At 50.2% G+C, this 20,386-nt stretch overlaps 1 protein-coding gene across 5 annotated transcripts in view; it reads left to right on the forward strand.

Annotated features, from left to right (window-relative positions):
• The window catches only part of CDK16 (cyclin dependent kinase 16), a 72,655-nt gene that overhangs the window by 51,749 nt on the left and 520 nt on the right, over nt 1-20,386 (forward strand). For 4 of the 5 annotated variants that reach the window (XM_077329411.1, XM_077329412.1, XM_077329407.1 and 1 more), the window contains 13 exons: nt 1,263-1,396; nt 2,672-2,797; nt 2,953-3,009; nt 4,011-4,125; nt 6,304-6,398; nt 8,158-8,220; nt 8,926-9,049; nt 10,173-10,293; nt 11,831-11,928; nt 12,804-12,909; nt 14,410-14,452; nt 16,272-16,362; nt 18,660-18,737. In XM_077329411.1, the coding sequence (XP_077185526.1) occupies nt 1,263-1,396; nt 2,672-2,797; nt 2,953-3,009; nt 4,011-4,125; nt 6,304-6,398; nt 8,158-8,220; nt 8,926-9,049; nt 10,173-10,293; nt 11,831-11,928; nt 12,804-12,909; nt 14,410-14,452; nt 16,272-16,362; nt 18,660-18,737 (1,251 nt within the window). Of the gene's footprint in view, nt 1-1,262; nt 1,397-2,671; nt 2,798-2,952; nt 3,010-4,010; nt 4,126-6,303; nt 6,399-8,157; nt 8,221-8,925; nt 9,050-10,172; nt 10,294-11,830; nt 11,929-12,803; nt 12,910-14,409; nt 14,453-16,271; nt 16,363-18,659; nt 18,738-19,324; nt 19,375-20,386 lie in introns of all 5 variants that reach the window. The other variant, XM_077329408.1, reaches the window with a different exon arrangement.

Genomic DNA, 20,386 nt, shown 5'->3' on the forward strand with positions numbered 1-20,386 from the left:
ACCCATGTGACCCCAGCGGTTGGTGCACTGGGCATGGAATCCACATGCAGGGCCTGCTTTGGGTGTCGTCCTGCCGTATGTGGCCTTGGGCCAGGTCTTTATCTTTGTGGCTCATCCATAAAGGCATAATGAACCTGTATCGTTACTCCTACGTATGGGACTTTTCATGTCAAGCTGTTTATAAGCAGCAGGGATAACCCCATTTAATGGTTCTGGATAGGTTTTTATTGGGGGGGGGGATAAGAGTGGATGGTGTGTTACCCAAAGCTCCAGGTTTTAGGGTAGATCTGTCTAGATGGTAGAGGTTGGGTGGCAGTAGAATGGACTGGACCACTTCAGCCTACAACCAGCATAGGCTGGTCTTCTTTTCAATACTCTCCAGTTGAAAAAGTCCCTGCCTGTAGAAAGCTAGCACCCCAAGGTGAAAAGTCCAGTCTTCCAGGTGTTTATTTTTATTATTTGTTTTTTAAAAAATTCTGTATTCCACTTTCTTTCATGGGGAGCTAAAGCTGTTTCTTATGTTTTTCTACTCTCCACGACTTTATCCTTGCAACCACCACCTTTTGAGGTCGGTTAGCCTGCAAGAGTGCCGCAGACTCAAGGTCCCCTGACTAGCTTCCAGTGGAGAGCAGGGACTCGAACTCAAGCTGTCCTAGTGCTTTAGAGGCTGCCTTTCTCACGGGGTTCAAGCCGGATTACGCCTGTGAAGAAAACGGGACATTCAAATGACCAGTGCATTAGGATTTTAGAAGTCTGCAACCACCAGAAAGAACTGTGTAACTACTCACATGACACACTGCAACAGGGGTAGTCAACCTGTGGTCCTCCAGATGTCCATGGACTACAATTCCCATGAGCCCCTGCCAGCAAATGCTGGCAGGGGCTCATGGGAATTGTAGTCCATGGACATCTGGGGGACCGCAGGTTGACTACCCCTGTACTAAAAGGCACAGAAATGACATGTTAGGATCCTACTTTCAATAAGTTATAAATTATATATGCACCAATATACACTACAGTCCCACTCACTTACCCAGCAGATTTGTGAAGCGGTCCTGTCCATTCATTCCGCCGAGGGGTAGATCAGGCTTTCTTTCTGGCGACGAGAAGGAAAATGATGAGGCCCCTTCCTGTCGAATCCAAGGCTTAGGGCGCGTCCCTAAGTCCAGCTTTACGGGATGCGAGGAGGACTAGACTCGAGGGGAGAGTGGCTGCTAATTTTCCTGGCCTCGGGGATCTGCCCCTCTCTCCCCTTGGCGCAGAAATCGTCCACGAAGACCTCAAGATGGGCTCCGACGGCGAGAGCGACCAGGCCTCGGGGACGTCGTCGGACGAAGTGCAGTCCCCGGTCCGAGTGCGCATGAGGAACAACCCGACGCGCAAGATTTCCACTGAGGTGCAAAGCGTTAGAGGTAGTGGGGGGAACGCTCGGAAGGGGGGGTCTCTGTTGGAGGGACTCCCTGCCTCTCTTTAGCATGAAAGGCTTTTTATGGTGAGGGGTCACGGGGTACAGGTTAGGGTTGCCCCAACCCCCCAGTGGAGAAAGGGGTCTCCTGCCAGGAGACACTGCCCCCAGCCACCAATTGGTGGGATATGAGGGGTAGACTTATCAGTAGAAAGAAGGTCTAGGTCAGCGATTCTCAACCTGGGGGTCGCGACCCTTATGGGGGTCAATCGACCCTTTCCCCAAGGGTCGTGAGGCTGCCGCTGCTTGGCCAACCCAAAGGGGTAGCAACATTAGGAAGGTTGAGAACCACTGGTCTAGGTCGTGCTGCCGGAATCACAGAGGAAGTGACATCATCATGCCAGCGACTTCCAGGTGATGCTCTGGTACTTTGGCAAAAACTCTGTAGTCGAAGCCGGTTTTACCATAGAGTTGTCACCCAAATAGCAGAGTGGGCTTTCTGAACCAAGGTTTCTTGATGGCCTTGAAGGCCTTCCTGAATGGGTGGGAGTGAATCAGTTCTTAATATATATTTTTAAAATTTGTTAAAATTGCCAGTGATAGGTCTAGGGTGGGTGGGAAGGGGAGGGGCCCCAGGTGAGCATGTCCACAGCTCTGCTTCCCAATCGTATTCCACATGACCATGCACTTCTGGAGTTTCTTGAAGCCCGAAGGAGGTTTCAGGGGCTTCTCGATGGTCAAAAAGTCAAGAAAGGTTGTCCTAGAGCAGTGGTGGTCAAATTGTGGCCCTCCAGCTCTCCATGGACTGCAGTTCCCATGAGCCCCTTTCAATTGTAGTCCATGGATAGCTGGAGGGGCCACAATTTGCCCACCCGTGTCCAGGAGCATCACCCAGAAATCGAGAGTGAGATGACGCCACTTCCCCTGTGACGCCAGCGACATGACACAGGGCTCTTTCCTTCTACAGCTAAGCTTCTCACCTCTGTTTCCCGTCGGGTGCTAGGAGGGGCCTGTCAATACTAGCACAGATGTGTACAGACGGCAGTATCCGTAACATACCCCTTCTTCCTCCCCCCAAAGTAGCTTCTATTGTGAGGGCAGTTAAAAAAACCACAACCTAACAGAGCTCCAGGACAAGATTTCTTCCCACCTCCGCATGATAGCCAACCTGGCCCCAGATCGGGCGGTGGGTCTCCTCCGAGACGCAGCTGGTGGGTTTCCGGCCTCTGGCTTCCACCAATTCCGCTTTCTCTCGCCTCCCCCCAGGACATCAACAAGCGCCTGTCGCTCCCGGCCGACATCCGCCTGCCCGAAGGCTACTTGGAGAAGCTGACGCTCAACAGCCCCCTCTTCGACAAGCCCCTGAGCCGACGGTTACGGAGAGTCTCGTTGGTGAGCACCGGGCCTTGCTTTCCCCCGGCTGCTCCTGTCGCACCCCTCCCGGGAGCTGGAGCAGCAACGGTTGCCCTCCTCCTGGCTTTCTAGCCCCTCCCCCTTGGCCAGCCGGCCTATCACACCTCTGTCTTTCTCTGTGCTTTCTCGAGCAGTCGGAGATTGGGTTTGGGAAGCTGGAGACATACGTCAAGTTGGACAAGCTGGGAGAGGTGAGTTCGCCTTCCGTCCTTTCATGGCCTGGTCAGGGCAACGGGCTGGGCTCTGATTGGTTGGTTGCCACTTCTTTTGTCTTCACTCCTTCAGCAAAGAAACAGCTCCTGTGCCTGCCATCCCAGTAGCCCCTTTCCCATCAGCCAACCTGGGAAGGATAATCCAGTTTTGAATAACACAGTTTTTCAAGGGGCTGGCAGGGGACAGTGGGTGAGCGATAGGTTTGTGAATGTCCTGCATAGTGCAGGGGGTTGGGCTGGATGACCCAGGAGGTCCTTTCCAGTTCTCTGATTCTCTGATTGGGTTTAGAAGTCCTGGGTTCCAGTCCTGACAACCCCGTGGTGGCAGCTGTAAAAGAAGCATTGTAAAAGAAAATTAAATCTGCACGCCCAATCAGAAGTCTTTCTGGGCAAGAGCCCCATCTCTCCTTACCCGCTTTCTGAAAACACCTGGAGTTTGGCCGGATACAGGTCTGCAGGCACCATGGTGCCCAGGGCACCACACTGGGGACCCTGGGTGTACAGTACGTAAAGGGATGAATTTAGGTAGAGATAAAAGGACTTTTTCCCCTTCCTCACAAGGACTCCTGGGCACTGAATGAAAGTCAGATTAGAACAGATTAAAGTAAGTACTTCTTCACATAAAGAATAAGTAACACATGGAGTTCACTGCTGTAAACAGTGGTGGTTATAGGCACACAGTGCTTCAAGAGGGGATTGGATACCTGTATGGAGCAGAGGTCCATTGGTGGCTATTAACCACAAGGTATTCTTGGTGCTTGGTGGGCAACAGTGGGGGGGCTTCTGGAGTTTTGACCCCTCAGGTGCACCTCCTGATGGCCCCTGCGTTTTGGCCCTTGTGTGACACAGAGTGTTGGACTGGATGGGCCACTGGCCTGATCCAACATGGCTTCTCTTAGGTTCTTAATCTCCACAGTAAAGGGCAGCAAAACGGCTGGATGTTCTATGCCGGGCTCCTAACCGTGTCTTCATTGTCGCAGGGGACGTACGCTACGGTCTACAAGGGGAAGAGTAAACTCACAGACAACCTGGTGGCCCTGAAGGAGATCCGTCTAGAGCACGAGGAGGGGGCACCTTGCACGGCCATCCGAGAAGGTGCGTTCAAGCCACTTGCAGGGGAGAATCTTTAAATGAAAGAGACGCTTTTCTCATTGCATAGCGAAACAGAACTAACCCGTGGAACTCACCGCCGGAAGATCTTGCGGTAGCAACCGCAATTGAATGTTTTTAAGATGATTGCACCGATGGGGGGCAGATGGGTCGATCGACTGCTAAACGGAGTAGTCACAAATGCCGGTTCACAAAGCAGTTAAGCGGGGTTTGTGATTCAGTTGCAGCCCACCAGTCATGTGCATTGCCTGACTAGGGACTTCCATCTCTTGTTTTTATGCAACCTGCCTGCAGCTGCAAAAACAGGAGGTCGGCAGGTGCTTGGCACAGTGTGACGGGTGATTGATGAACTGCATTCAGCATGGCCTGCAGTCGACAGACATTCCAGTCTAGAAAATCCATCTGTGTCTTCTGCGCGTTGGCAGGCCATGTCACCTGCTAAGGCAGGAGACCTCCCAGCAATTCAGTTCATTGTCCACCAGCACCTTAAAGGTTTTGGGGCAGGGTGGAGAAAGCGACTGGTTGGATGTCATGCCCCCAGGGGCGCTCTAGGACTTGTTGAAACTCTGTGATAAAAAGAAGAAGAGTTGGTTCTTATACGCCGCCTTTCTCTGCCCTGTGAGGGAGGTGAGGCTGAAAGAGCCCTGATATTACTGAAGAAGAAGAAGAGTTGCATCTTATATGCTGCTTTTCTCTACCCAAAGGAGTCTCAAAGGGGCTTACAGTCGCCTTCCCTTCCTCTTCCCACAACAGACACCCTGTGAGGGAGGGGAGGCTGAGAGAGCCCTGAGATTACTGAAGAAGAAGAAGAGTTGGGTCTTATATGCCACTTTTCTCTACCCGAAGGAGTCTCAAAGCGGCTTACAGTCACCTTCCCTTTCCTCTCCCCACAACAGACACCCTGTGAGGGAGGTGAGGCTGAGAGAGCCCTGATATTACTGAAGAAGAAGAAGAGTTGGTTCTTATATGCCGCTTTTCTCTACCCAAAGGAGTCTCAAAGCGGATTACATTCACCTTCCCTTTCCTTTCCCCACAACAGACACCCCGTGAGGGAGGGGAGGCTGAGAGATGGTTGGGGCAGCCAGATTCATTGTCAGAAACCAAAATGCACCTGGGCGTGCAGCTAAGTTAGGAATCTGCACAGATCTTGGAAGTAGGAGCCAGTGGCTGATTTGGGGCTGGCTTGAAAGGGGAAGTAGACTGTTTGCCTGGAACACCATGTGTCCTCTAGAATAGATGACAAATTCCCATGCCCTGGCAGACGCATGCCCGGGGGCTGAGACGCAGATTTTTTTCCTGAACTAAAAGTGGAGCTGTGCTTTCCTTTCATGCCTAGAAATAAGTGAGTCACCGTTCAGAACGTACCCTGTGATTTGAAGGAGGTCAGCCCAGAGCAGTGACTCATGCAGAGTCACAGAGGGCAGCATCCTCTGAAGTTGGACATTTTTTTTTTGCTCCCGAAATTTGCATAGCTTCCAAATAGTCAACCTAAAACATTCTACGTAACCCTACTCCCCATCCTCTTCTCCGAAATTAGAGAAGAGGAAAGAGAAGGGGAAAAGAAAAGTCAGAATAATAAATTTAAGCTCATGGGGACCAGGGGAGAGGAAAGAGGCAACATTATGGATCTGGCAAAACAGAAAAAGAAGGAGGAGAGGCATCACTGTGCTAAGGAGGTATTGAACCGGGGCCAGGGGGTTAACATCAAGGAAAGGCCTCGGCCTCTGTGCCCTGTTGTCGGACCTCCACAGGAACTGTCTGGCCTGATTCAGCAGGTCTGATTCAGCAGGGCTCTTCTTATGTCCAAGAACGCCAAATCATGCAGAGATGCAGTGGGCCCCCTCCTTTCAGACTTTTGACTCACAGGCAAGGTGGACAACGGGCCAGGAGAAAAGCGTGCTGCCCGTTTTAGCGGAAGCTTAATGGAATGTCCTTTATCTCCATGCTGTGAAAATTTTCCCCAGCCTGTTTCCCTGCATTAAACGGACTGGACATTTTCCTCCCATCTCTGCTGGCCACTATGCAGACAGGATGCATTGGAGAGCCCATTTATGTTTCACGGCACACCCTCGGTGGCAGCAGGCGTTTTGGAAATCTCTATATTCCATCGCTAGAAGTTCTCGGGTGAATCTCACCATTTACCTCTTTTTCACTCTCTTCCAGTTTCGCTTCTAAAAGATCTTAAACATGCCAACATAGTGACTCTGCATGACATCATCCATACAGAGAAGTCCCTCACGCTTGTCTTCGAGTATTTAGTGAGTATACTGCTTACACCCCCCAAAGAGCCTGACGCTCCAGCACTTCCAACTTCCTGGTGATCCCTGGGCCCAGGGAAGCTCGCTTGATCTCAACCAGGGCCAGAGCTTTCTCCATCCTGGCTCTCACCTGGTGGAACGAGTTCCCAGAGGAGATCAGGGCCCTGACAGAACTCTAACAGTTCCGCAGGGCCTGCAAAAGGGAGCTCCTCCGCCAGGCATTTGGATAAGGTTGACCTGGACCACCACTTCTCACAGGCCCTTCCCCTACGCCTCCCTCCCATTGCCCCCACTACAATTCTGCCCAACCCACTGGGCTATCAGTATGCGTTAATTTAATGTTCTCCATATTTTTCTACTGTTCTATGTTGCTTGTTGTGATCACTTTACTATTGTTAATCTATCTGTATTGTTTCTGTTTTATGTGAACCGCCCTGGGCCTTCGGGGAGGACGGTATATAAATACAGCAATGAATAAATATAAATAAATAAAATAAACAGAAGGGGTGTATCCCTTAGAAGCCTAAACCCTTTGAGCCGAGTTCCAGGGGAGCGCAGGAAAGTGACCATGCGGTACCCCAACATGCACAGAGCGATGAAGTTTGCGTGAATGACGATTATATTTGTTGCACAAAGTTTAGACCTAGAATTTGTTCAACGGGGTAGCTGTGTTAGTCAGAAGCAACAGAACAAAGTTTGGGTCCAGGGGCACCTTTAGGAGGAACAGAATCTAATTCTGAGTATAAGCTTTCATGTGCAAAGCTGAGACCCAGAACTGGTTGGTCTTCAGTGTGCCCCTGGATTCAGACTTTGTTACTTCAGACCAGCCCAGCGACTCAGGTGAACCAAACCAGTTATCTTGGGGGAAAATGTGTCTGATGTGCATGAAGCTTTGCCAGAATTTAATAGCAAAAAACAGCGCATGGTGATTTCTAAGAAATTATGCGACTTGAAATAGTTTGCTTCCCCTCGAGAGGCATCGTGCGGCTTGGATGCACAGCGGCTTCGATCCACTGCACTGGGGTTCTGTGCACAAGTGGAATTTAAGAGTTGGTTCTTATATGCCGCTTTTCTCTAGCAGAAGGAGGCTGAAAGCGTCTCGCAATCGCCTTCCCTTCCTCCCCCTACAACACACTCCCTGCGAGGGAGGTGAGGCTGAGAGAGCTTTGAGAGAATTGTTTGGTGAGAACTATCAGGACTGTGACAGGCCCATGGACACCCAGCTGGCTACATGTCGAGGAGCAGGGGATCAAACCTAGATTAGAAGCTAACACTCTTAACCACGACACCAAGCTCTTAACCACAACCCCAAGTTACGGGGGAACGGAATTAAGACAGCCCTAAGCTGTTTTCCCTACTTGCACAAGATGCTGGGTAGACAGTTTCCTCGTGCTATAAAGAGGCAGGAGAGCACTGCACGTTGAGGCAGAGCAGGCTTGAGCAGAACAGTGCTGCGTCTGTTTGCTTTTCTGCTTCAGCATCCCTGGACCTTCGAATCGTAGAATAAGCTGCCCACAGAAGGGATTGCTATGAGTTTCCCTCTCACGCAAATGGGCCACTGAGAGGCAAATACCCCCAACCCCGGAATGAATGGCACCTACTGATTTTGTAAAGAAGAGCCAGCCCCTATGCGTGCTGTTTTCAGAAGCCTTCCTGAATTCCATAGGTCTTGTTGTCAGGGAATCGTGCGACAGGCTTAAAGGCACAGCACCCATGTCCGATTTTCACGGCCATCTCCGCCTCTCTCCCCTCTCTGCAGGATAAAGACTTGAAACAGTACTTGGACGATTGCGGCAACGTTATAAATATGCACAATGTGAAGGTAAGCTGTCTCGCTTCCATCTGTGGAGATATCTGGTGGTGTTTGGGAGGGGGGCAGCTTTTCTGGATGCTAAATCCAGGGCTAGGTCAGGTTGGTAGGTTTATACAGATTTATACAGGAGAAATTTTGGCCCCTGTATAAATCCAGGGCGCGGCTGCATTTGGAATGCTGCGGACAGTTCTGGTCACCGCACCTCAAGAAAGAGGATTAAGGCAGCCTTTCTCAACTTGAGAACCCCCTGAACCATTCTTCAGGCTTCAAGAAACCCCAATGTTCTCTTGGCTCTGGGATTCAGAGGATTAGTGCCTCTGAACGTGGCCGTTCCCTTCGGTCACCATAGCTGGTAGCTGTTGATGGATTTCTCCATAAATCTATCTAATCCCCTTTAATTCCTCTGTTAATTCTACCTCTGGCTGCAAATCCCACTTCTGAATCCCTCTTTGAGTAAACCTACTGCCCATTGATTTTATTGGATGCCTTGAGTTCGAGTACTTTGGGAGAAGGGGAAAAAGTTCTCTTTGTCGACTCTCCCCGCCCTGTGAAGGATTTTATGAACTTCTGTTCTCACCTCTTCTTTCTGCACTGCACTGCACTAAAATCTCAGCTGAGATGGTAGGATTGGGTGGGTGGGCGAGTGAATGGGACACGGCAGGTGTTCCCAAGTTCAAAAGAAAAGAACCAACCTGGCTTTGCTTCCTCCCCCAGCTGTTCCTCTTCCAGCTGCTGCGTGGCCTAGCCTACTGCCACCGACAGAAGGTGTTACACCGAGACCTCAAGCCTCAGAACTTGCTCATCAATGAAAGAGGGGAGCTCAAACTAGCAGACTTTGGTGAGTGGGGGAAAAAATGAACCTCTCTATTGGAGTGTCTCCCAGTGCAGGTCTCTCCGGCAGGCAGCTCATGGGCTACTGGAAGCTTTCCAGATGCTTCAGAGTTGTCTGAGCATCCCTTAGAGTAGACCGTTTACGCACTGGGAACTTCACTGCCCCAGCTCCCGTGCAGGAGCACAAATCGGGGGTGGATGAGGTGCACCAGGCCAAAGGCTTCCCCTTCTCTGTCACACCCTCTAATCCCCACTAAGATTCTAGGAAATTCACTCTAGTGACCATCAAGGCAGGTTTCACTGAACCAACACATATATGCATTGAAGAAAAAATACCAGCTAATGTGTGACATGGAAGGTGCTCCTTCCAGGGCCAGATCTTAAGAACATCAGAAGAGCACTGCTGGGTCAGACCAGGGGTCCATCAAGTCCAGCATCCTGTGTCACGCAGTGGCCAACCTGTTCCTCTGGAGGGCTAGCAGCAGGGCAGAGAGGCCGAGGCTTTCTTGAGAACATAAGAAGAGCCCTGCGGTATCAGATCAGTAGTCCAGCATCCCATCTAATATGATCTCTTTTGGGGACAGAGCAAAACCTGGAAATATGGATGGCGGAAAGGGGTATCTTGGGATATTTTTAGTGGCTCTCATTAAAGAAGACGTTCGTGATCTCTGTTGATCCTATTGAAAGCCAGCATGGTGTAGACTCTAATACAGGGGTAGTCGAAATGCGGCCCTCCAGATGTCCATGGACTACAATTCCCATGAGCCCCTGCCAGCAAATGCTGGCAGGGGCTCATGGGAATTGTAGTCCATGGACATCTGGAGGGCCGCAGTTCGACTACCCATGCATATGAAGAACCTGGCTTTTTTCCCTGCTTCTCATGCAGCCAGCTGGGTGACCTTGGGCTAGTCACTCTCAGAACTGTTCTTACAGAGCAGTCCTCTTAGAGCTCTCTCAGCCCCACCTACCTCACAAGCTGTCTTGTTGTGGGGAGAGGAAGGGAAGGTGATTGTAAGCCACTTTGAGACTCCTCCAGGTCGTGAAAAGTGGGGGTGGTAAAAAAAAAAGCCAGCTTTTCTGCTTCTCTGCCGTAAATCTGTATGTTTAATTTTTTTTTTAATTTCTGTCAGGACTGGCCAGGGCGAAATCCATTCCCACGAAGACCTACTCCAACGAGGTGGTGACACTTTGGTACCGACCCCCTGACATCCTCTTAGGTTCGACGGAATATTCCACGCAGATTGACATGTGGTAAGGATTCTTCCGAGCCCTCTGGAAAGTAGGCCCGTAGCCACTAATGGTAGGGTTGTGTGGCCCCTAATTTCTGTGGGGATGAGGTAGGATGGAACGCCCTCAGTCACAGAGTGATAGCCTGTATTGTGTCCTGTATTAAGTAAAAAGAAACAAACAAAAATACTTTGGAAACAAGTCTGCCTTGTTCACCTCAGCCCTCCTAGTATCTTCTTTGTAATCTTTGCCAAAGAATATGCTTGAATGGTCCCAGTATGTGTCCAAATCAAAGGATGTCTTAGAGGAGCGGTCCCCAACCTTTTTATCACTGAGGACCGGTCAATACTTGACAATTTTACTGAGGCCCGGGGGGGGGGTAGTGTTTTGCCGAGGGACATTGCTGCCGTCGCCTGAGCCCCTGCTCCGCTTGCTTTCCCACCGGCACCCCTGACTTCCTGCCGCCCACTGGGGGGCTCTGCCAGCAGCAGCTGTGCAGTGCCACTCCGAGGGGGAGCCCCAGCCATGGTGGCCGCTGGAGAGCACCAAAGATGAGCCGGCGGCAGAGTGACAGGGCAGCCCCCGAGGCAGCAGCCGGGGAAGACGGCCAGGAGGAGTTGTGGCCCGGTACTGACTGATCCACGGATCGGTACCGGTCTCCGGACCGGGGGTTGGGGGCCGCTGTCTTAGAGGATTCTTCCTGCTGAGGCTCAATTTGATATCCTTGTAACTTTGTGATGCAGCTTATACCGGGCCCAGGGTCCTGTTACACTTTGTGTTCTGCATCTTGGTTTTTGGCCATCTTCTCCTCTGCCCATGGAGCTCTGGACAAAGGTTTGCAGCCAATCACGGTTTGTTTTGGTCCCACAGCCAGAATTGCAGGCCCACCACTGTTTCTCTCTATACGCCAGCCTCTTTTTAACCATTGAGAAATCCCTGAAACATTCTTCAGGTTTCAAGAAACAGGTTTCAAGAAGTGGCACAATTGTGCAGAATCTGGCTGGGAAGCAGAGCTGTGGACACACCCACCCCCCTCCAGGCCCATCATTGGCCATTTTTGGGGCCGAGGGGGCAGGTTGACATGACCGTATGCGGTTATATCACCCAATAAATGTTTAACTGATTAAAAAACATCTAAAGAACTAATTAATTCCCACCCATTTGGGAAACCCTTCTAGGGCCGTCGAGAAACCCCAGGGTTTCACAAAACCCTAGTTGGGAAAGTGTGCTATACTCAATAGCGCTCTTACACAATTGAAATGAAAAAAGAATCAGCCAAGGGAATGCAAAGCTGAAACACGTAACCTGTATGTGAATTAAATTCATGTTCCCCTCTTTTTGCTAGACATGGGGGAGACATCCATCTACACGGAGTATCAAAGTGCCAACTGTTGAGCATTGGGTTTCCGTTTTAGACTCCGGTTGCAGAATTTGGCTTTTCCAGGTGCAGAATTTTCCATTCCAGGCCCAGAATTAGGGTTCCGTTTTGTAACGGAATTTAAATGGCAGCTCCTAATGTGTCCTTCCTTTGGTACTGACGCCTGTCTTTCTGTCCCCTTAGGGGCGTGGGCTGCATATTCTACGAGATGTCCACAGGACGGCCGCTTTTCCCCGGCTCCACAGTTGAGGAGCAGCTGCACTTCATTTTTCGGATATTGGGTACGGGCCTGATGCGGCGTCAAAGAGTTGCAATGCTGATTAGGCCCTGGAGTGGGGAGGGGGACATAGAAACCCTCTACTGTACAGTGGAAAATTCAGTGTTCAATGCTGCTGTTGTTATTGTAGTTGTTGATTGATGCAGTTACTGAATTCACATTGTATGTGTCTTGTTGGTTTTCATGTTCCTTGTGAACCACCCTGAGCTGGAAGGGAATGAATGAATGAATGAATGAATGAATGAATGAATGAATGAATGAATGAATGAATGAATGAATGAATGAATGAATGAGGCAGCAGAACTTTTCTGGGTTTGGACGGGAAAACTTCTGCCAAAACAATGGTTTTAAGGACCAAATGAGGGCTTTATACCCTCAGCTAGGTCTGAGTGTGCTTTTAGGGTGGAACAAACAACATTGCAGAGAGCATTTTGGGGAAAGGACACGCAAGGGAACAACATGTATTTGGGTGCCAAACCCTCCACACACCCGTTGAGTTCCCCCTGTCTATGCCCATCAGGCGGTTTTGAATCCCTTCTCCTAAAAACATGAAGGAAGCTTGGCTGAGGGGGAAATGGTTTGTGTAGGCCAGGGGTAGTCAAACTGCGGCCCTCCAGATGTCCATGAACTACACTTCCCAGGAGCCCCCTGCCAGCTTTCGCTGGCAGGGGGCTCCAGGGAATTGTAGTCCATGGACATCTGGAGGGCCGCAGTTTGACTACCCCTGGTGTAAGCATTTCCAGGGGAGGAATAAGCTAGGGTTACTAACCCCTAGGTCAGACTTTCTTAACTTTTCGGCCCTTATCGAGGGCCACCAGGGTTCGCATTTCTGCTGGTTCACTCACCTTTGTTCGTGCTTCTCTTCCTCTGCCTCATCAGGGACCCCCAATGAAGAGACGTGGCCTGGGATCCTGTCCAATGAGGAGTTCCGAGCCTATAACTACCCCAAGTATCGCGCCGAGGCCCTGATCAACCATGCCCCTAGGTGAGTGTCAGCATCGGGGTCAAAGGACACGAGTCCCTCTGAATCTGGCATCGTTATAAGACACGAGTCCCTCTGAATCTGGCATCGTTATGTTACATGCAGAGGGATGAACAGGGTGTAGCAATTCTGACATTTTGCCAGGCATTCCCCACTTAATACTAAGCAGTCGTTGGGTGGTTATTGTTATTAATAATATCATTGCTATTGTTAGGCTGGGAGCTGATTGAGGCCAACAAGAGCTTTTCTTGGCCTCGACCAGGGCCTGGCCCTTTTCGGTCCTGGCCCCTACCTGGTGGAACGAGCTCCCGGAAGATCTGCGGGCCCTGCGGGATTTACCAGCTTTCCGCAGGGCCTGCAAAACGGAGCTCTTCTGCCAGGTTTATGGTTGAGGCAGGCGCCTCGACGGTAGATCGGACCCCCCTCCACGGTCATCTGATGGGGGTCATCCACGGTCATCTGATGTTACTCCCCCTTGAGTTCTGTGGTAGTTGCCGCTGTAGGTGTGGGCTAGGTTGGTAATCGCCGGTTTTTAGATGGGTTTTATTGTATTAGGGGTTTTCATGGGATTTTATGGATTGTGACCCGCCACGAGTCTCACGGGAGTGGCGGGATATAAATCCAATGAATGAATGAATGAATGAATGAATGAATGAATGAATGAATGAATGAATGAATGAATGAATGAATGAATGAATGAATAAATAAATAAATAAATAAATAGGTCTGCTCCCTTGAGCATATCACAAAGATATCAGCTGTGATGCATTTTGTTGCCTTTTTTAATGAGCAGAGACACAGGCCAAAGGGTTCTCCAATGCTCTCCTTCTCAGGTCTTCAATTCCCTTTCCCCCCACAACCGGGTCCGGTTCAAGGTTTTGGTTTTAACCTTCAAGGCCCACATGCCTGAGGGACCGCCTATCGCTCTATGCCCCCCGCAGAGCCTTACGCTCTGCGGGTGAGAACCTGTTGGTCGTCCCCGGCCCGAAGGAAGCGCGCCTAGCCTCGACCAGGGCCAGGGCCGTTTCGGTCCTGGCCCCTACCTGGTGGAATGAGCTCCCGGGTGATCTGCGGGCCCTGCGGGATTTGTCAGCTTTCCGCAGGGCCTGTAAAACGGAGCTCTTCCACCAGGTCTATGGTTGAGGCTGGGGTCAGCGAATCAGGGACATCGCCCCCCCCCCAGGAGTTGGAGTGTACGCTACTCCCCCATCCTTTCCTCTTCACCTCTTTGATAATTGGGGGAGGGATTGTTTTTTTAGCCGTCATGTTAGTAGATTGATGTTTTAATGGGAATTTTAATGGGGTTAGTTGTTGTGACCCGCCTCGAGCCTGTCAGGAGAGGCAGGAAATAATAACAACAACAACAACAACAACAACAACAATAATAATAAAGTGCTATAAAGAAGGCCAGCAGCCCCACAAAGGCCCGGGAAGCAGAGCTTTGGCTTCTCTGAAGGGGGTGCCAATCGTGATTTTTCTCCTTGCCTTTCTGGTACTGTGCAGGCTGGACAGTGACGGAGCTGACCTCCTAAGCAAGCTGCTGCAGGTGAGCACTGGAGTCGGGCGGCTTCTCTTCCCTGGGGCCCCAGTCCCTCGGTTTGCTTCCCAGTCTGAGCAGAAGGAAGGCCCTCCCTTATCATGGCTGGCAAAGCAGATCGCTGGGAACCTCTCCCCCAAATGGCAGAACCACCATTATCTCACAGCCCTAATTTGCAAGACCCTCTCGAGATGGGGCTGTCTCAGTCAGCTATTTGCCCTGTGAGTCCCTGGGGATTTGGGGTGGACCATCAGTACTCTCTCAGGGTTCATCTTTGGTTGGTACTCCAAAACATTTAGGAGAGGAGGATGTAGGTTACAGGGCAGAAAGCTCTCTTTTCAGGGCAAAGGGCTTAGTCTACTCCAGGCTTTCATCCAGGGTTTCGTGAAAGCCTGGGGTTTCGTGAGGACCCCGGAAGGGTTTCCCGAATGGGGAGGAGGTAATTAATTTTTTATATGTTTTTTAAAATTGTTAAACATATATCGGGTGATATGACCGTATATGGTCATGTTGATCTGCCCCTCCCCTCCCCAATTGGCCAATGAAGGGCCTGGAGGGGGTGCGAAGGGGAGGGGCCCCAGGTGGGCTTACCCATAGCTTCCCAACCATACTCTGCACCATCGTGCCACTTCTGGGGTTCCTCAAAGCCTGAAGAATGTTTCAGTAGTTTCTTAAAGATAAAAAAGTTGATAAAGTTCGCTCTTACCCCCTTGAGGCTTGCCTGGTTATTGTTATTCTGGTCAGAGTGACAAGCAAAAGGAAAAGCCTAATCCAGGGGTAGTCAAACTGTAGCCCTCCAGATGTCCATGAACTACAATTCCCAGAAGCCCCTGCCAGCAAATGCTGGCAGGGGCTTCTGGGAATTGTAGTTCATGGACATCTGGGGGGGGCTGCAGTTTGACTACCCCTGGCCTAATCCCTTACACATCTGGGGGTGGGTCTTCTAACCAACAGGCTGCTAAGCCAAACCAGGGGAAGCCACGTAGCCTTTCTCTGTTGGTGGAGGCAAGCTTTCTAGTAGGAGTTTGGCAGCTTAGTCGTATAACCCTCTAAACTTGACCCAGACCTTGGGGTTGATCTCTCTTTCTATTTCCCTCTCTCTCCCCCTCCTTCCAGAGCCAGTTTGGTGTAGTGGTTAGGAGTGCAGACTTCTAATCTGGCGAGCCAGATTTGATTCTGCGCTCCCCCACAGGCAGCCAGCTGGGTGACCTTGGGCTCACCACAGCACTGATAAAACTGTTCTGACTTGAGCAGTGATATCAGCGCTCTTTCAGCCTCACCCACCTCACAGGGTGTCTGTTGTGGGGAGCGGAAAGGGAAGGCAATTGTAAGCCGCTTTGAGACTCCTTTGGGTAGAGAAAAGTGGCATATAAGAACCAACTTTTCTCCTTCAGTAATATCAGGGCTCTCTCAGCCTCACCTCCCTCACAGGGTGTCTGTTGTGGGGAGAGGAAAGACAAGGCAATTGTAAGCTGCTTTGAGACTCCTTCAAGTAGAGAAAAGCAGTATATAAGAACCAACTCTTCTTTTTCTTCAGTAATATCAGGGCTCTCTCATCCTCACCCACCTCACAGGGTGTCTGTTGTGAGGAGAGGAAGGGAAGGCGACTGTAAGCCACTTTGAGACTCCTTCAGGTAGAGAAAAGCGGCATATAAGAACCAACTCTTCTTCTTCAGTAATATCAGGGGTCTCTCAGCCTCTCCTCCTTCACAGGGTGTCTGTTGTGGGGAGAGGAAAGGGAAGATGACTGTAAGCCGCTTTGAGCCTCCTTCGGGTAGAGAAAAGCGGCATATAAGAACCAACTCTTCTTCTTCTTCTTCCAATGCAGTTCGAAGGCAGGAAGCGGATCTCTGCAGACGAGGCCATGCGGCACCAGTTCTTCCACAGTCTGGGAGAGCGAGTCCTCAAACTCCCGGACAGTAGGTGCAGGCAAAGGAGGGAGGGAGGGAATTCAAACAAAAGGGGATTTGCATGGAAACTTGGCCACTGGTGTCGGGTAGCATCAGAGCAGCTGATGTCAGGCTCTCCGTGACGGGACATGTTACACGAACGTGACAAAGGACCGCAGGGCTGCTGACAAGCCTAATCTTTGCTTCAAGCAGAGGTTGGATACACACTTTTCTTGGATGCTTTAGGATGCTTAGGGCTGATCCTGCGTTGAGCAGGGGGTGGGACTAGATGGCCTGTCTGGCCCCTTCCAACTCTATGATTCTATGATATGTGGTTGTCGCACGTGGGCCCCTGCGACTGGTATGCAAAAAAGAGTCTTTTTTGGATCCAGGTATACTGAACCCGGAAAATCAGAATTTCGTGATATTCCTGGATCCCAATACCGGGATGATATTTGGATTCGGTAAATATTCGGGAATGCCGAATTTTTCTAGCCCCCGTTATAGCCTCTAGGGACCATTGCAGCCATACCAATAAGGTGTTTTGGGGGGTGTTTTTTGGCTTGGATGATCCGAATGCACGTCCCTAAACCCCACCCCACCCCTAAACCCCACGCATCATCAGTTGATAAATTGACACGGGCAGATTTCAATCAGCTTGGGATGTTTTTTTTTAAAGATCTTTCGCTTCTACTGTAATATAGAGATCAGAAAGAAGCTTTCGTCAGATAATTTGCTTGCTGTGTGATATCAAACTCATCATGCCACGTATTTTTGCCTTCGCTATTCCCTTAGATTTGTGGACTCACATTGCAGCGGGCACCACTTCTCTGTACAACTCTTAGAAGACACCCCACCTCCCCACCGCGTCAACCTATATGCCCCTTTTGGCTTTTTAGCCCCCAGTCTGCAGCCGTTTCCTTAGATGTCCCTCTCTAGTATGTCCTCCCTTAGACCGATTATGCACTGGGAACTTCACTGCCCCAGTTCCCGTGCAGGAGCACAAATTGGGTGTGGATGAGGTGCACCAGGCCAAATGCTCCCCCGTGTGGGTGCAGGAAGAGGTGGGGTAACCTGCCACGACTAAAACCCCTGCCTGCAGCCTGGCATGAAACCTCCAGTGCATAAACGGTCTTACAGACACATATGCTCAGGTTCACATCTAATGGTCTACTTCCTATTATTTCACACAGTCGTTCTGCCTCTGGGAATATTGGCTCTTGCATTCCCACCGTTTTGGGGTTGCTTCCCCTGCAGCTTCTCAGTTCATACACAGTTCCTCTTTCCATCAGGACCGTGAGGATGGTCATTCCCAGCCAAACTGACACCTGTCCCAAAGAGGTTGGACTGTTTGTGTTGCCAAGAGTTGTTCCCTGAGCTATTGGAATGTTCCTAAGTGTTCCGTGTTCTCATGCCACCCGAGCCAATCGCTGCCTGACACTTCATCACCGCAAGGAAAGCGCAGTACAGATGGCATTTCTTTCTGCCAGTCGGGGGATAACTTGCTCTCAAAAGGGGGCCCATATGTTAAGATGCTGGAAATACGTTGATGTATTTATATGTTTTTCACAGTTTAAATTTAAGCAGCCAAAAATTCTTTTGAACAGTTGCCCACCCCGGTAATCGTGTATATTATGTAATTTGTTACATTCTGAGTAATGACATTTGTTGAGAAAATGTGCCGTATATACTCGAGTAGAAGCCAACTTTTTGAGCACTTTTTTAAAAGCCCCCTTAGGCTTATACTTGAGTGAGGGTCCCCCACTTTCCTGTTATCGGTGGTCCTGTGGTAAAAATTTTAGCCTTGGCTAAAATTCGGGTCGGCTTATGCGCGAGTATATATAGGTACATCTTTACACCGTCATAATTGGCCCGAATTTAGAAAACTGGGAAGAAAATGTTCAAAATTCATTTTTGAGGGGCACTTTAAAAAAATGATTAATTTCACACCATCCATATCTGGAAATGTGGCTTTGAAAATGTGAATTAAGACTAGGGTTCTCCAACACGGAGATTAGATTGGCTGTGTAGATTTTTAAAAACGTTGGTAAGCTGCAGCAGCCATTTTGTGGCTGGCTCCACCTCCTGCGGCCGCCATTTTATGGCAAACATTTTGGGGCCGAGCCCACTCCCCATGCCAGAATTCAAAAAGAGCCCACGTGCTCAAAAAGGTTGGCAATTCCTGATCAGGGATATAAATATATATATATTTGATTAAGGAATGCGATGATTGTCCCCTGCATAGACGAAGAGACTAGTTACAGACTAGTAGATCCATTAAAAGGTCCTTGTCCCATTTGTTTCCTGTTTTCCATCTCCTCTTTCAGCCACATCAATATTTGCACTAAAGGAGATTCAGTTACAGAAAGAGACGGGGCTGAGATCAGCTTCCCTGCCTGAATCAGGTGAGCCATTCTTGCCCTCTCCAGAGCCCCGCCCACCCTTCCATCTGCCCTGCCCACTGGGAATCAGGCCCTGCCCACTTTTGCCCCAGCTCTTTCTCCCAACTTTCTCCCTTCATTTTTCACTTTCCCTATTATTAAGTCCTCGAAGCCCATGGTTGCCCTACCCCACAAGGAACTCAAAGTGAAGCCTCTGTGGGTGGCCAAGCAGGAAGTGAAGCAATTCCATGGGGGCACAATTCCCTGTTTATCCTACAGGCGGATGTCCGAGGGGACTAAGCCCCCATACTAATTAATGAGAAGAGGATGGAACTTCTAATATATGGATCTTCTAATATGGGCAGCAAAATGTCATGGATTTGCCTTAACTTCATCTGTCCCCTCCTTACAAGTGACATTTTACTCCGATTCGGCATGGAAGATCCCTCACGAGCTGCCTCTTTGCCTGTTATCCCTTCTCCTTTCCAAAAGCTTTTGAGAAGGAAGAGCACCTTGTCTTACACCCTGTCCCCTTCCACGAACTAGGCAGTGTCCATTCCTTGTTTTAATACTCTGTAGCTGGGCGGTGAACAGTCTCTCCTCTCCCACAGGCAGCGCCGCGTTCCAGGTAGTGGACACTGAATTTTAGCCACCGAGTCAGGTATCGGTGCCCCTCCCTTTTCCATCAGCACCCTTCTCGTTCTCAGCATGACAAGTGGCGTTCCCTCCCCCCTTACGTCGGCACACGGTCGTAGCCTGCTCAGCTCCTCTGGCCTCACCCGCATCCAGACTCTTACCTTTTGCTCCGATACACGTCCGCTGATGGACGTTGTATTGTTTGGGATTGGAAGAAAGGGAGCGGGGGAGAGGATGAGGGAGGCCCCGTGTGTGTGTGTATCAAGGTGGCAAAAGGAAAGCCGGAAGGTGTGGCCTCCGGTAGGGTAGTGTTAAAGGGCTCAGCTAGAACCTGGGAGACCTGAGTTTGAATCAGCCACTCCGTCTTGTCCTGCCGACTTTGGAGGACGGAACAAAGGAGAGGAGGCGGGGGTATGCCGCTTTGAGCTCTTTTATTTTATTATCTTCATGTACAGCCCGCCTTTTTCCACTGGGACTCAAGGTGAATTACAGAATATAAAGGAATCGGGCAGCTGAGATGTCCAATTAACAGGGCCGTAGGATGCCGATTCCAGAGTTGGACAAAAGGGCCACAAAGAAGGAATCGGGAAGTCCCCTGCTGAAATGTCACCGTGTCATGAGTTCACTATGTGACCTTAGAGAAGCCATGATCTCTTAGTTTTGGTGGAATTACTACTGATTCTTTTTGTTGGGTACTCATACGGGAGCGTTTGTAAGCGCCATTTAGATCAGGGGTAGTCAAACTGCGGCCCTCCAGATGTCCATGGACTACAATTCCCATGAGCCCCTGCCAGCATTTGCTGGCAGGCGCTCCTGGGAATTGTAGTCCATGGACATCTGGAGGGCCGCAGTTTGACTACCCCTGCTTTAGATGCTGTAACAGCTGAATTCAAGTCCAGTATGGACGGCACACACGGAAGCTGCCTTAAACGGAATTAGACCATCGGTCCATCAATATTGTTTACTCAAACTGGTCCCAGCTCTCCAGGGTCTAATGCTGAGGTCTTTCACATCACCTACGTGCCCAATCTGGGAAT

The sequence above is a fragment of the Paroedura picta genome, chromosome 3 (assembly GCF_049243985.1).
Source record: "Paroedura picta isolate Pp20150507F chromosome 3, Ppicta_v3.0, whole genome shotgun sequence".
Taxonomy (NCBI): domain Eukaryota; kingdom Metazoa; phylum Chordata; class Lepidosauria; order Squamata; family Gekkonidae; genus Paroedura; species Paroedura picta.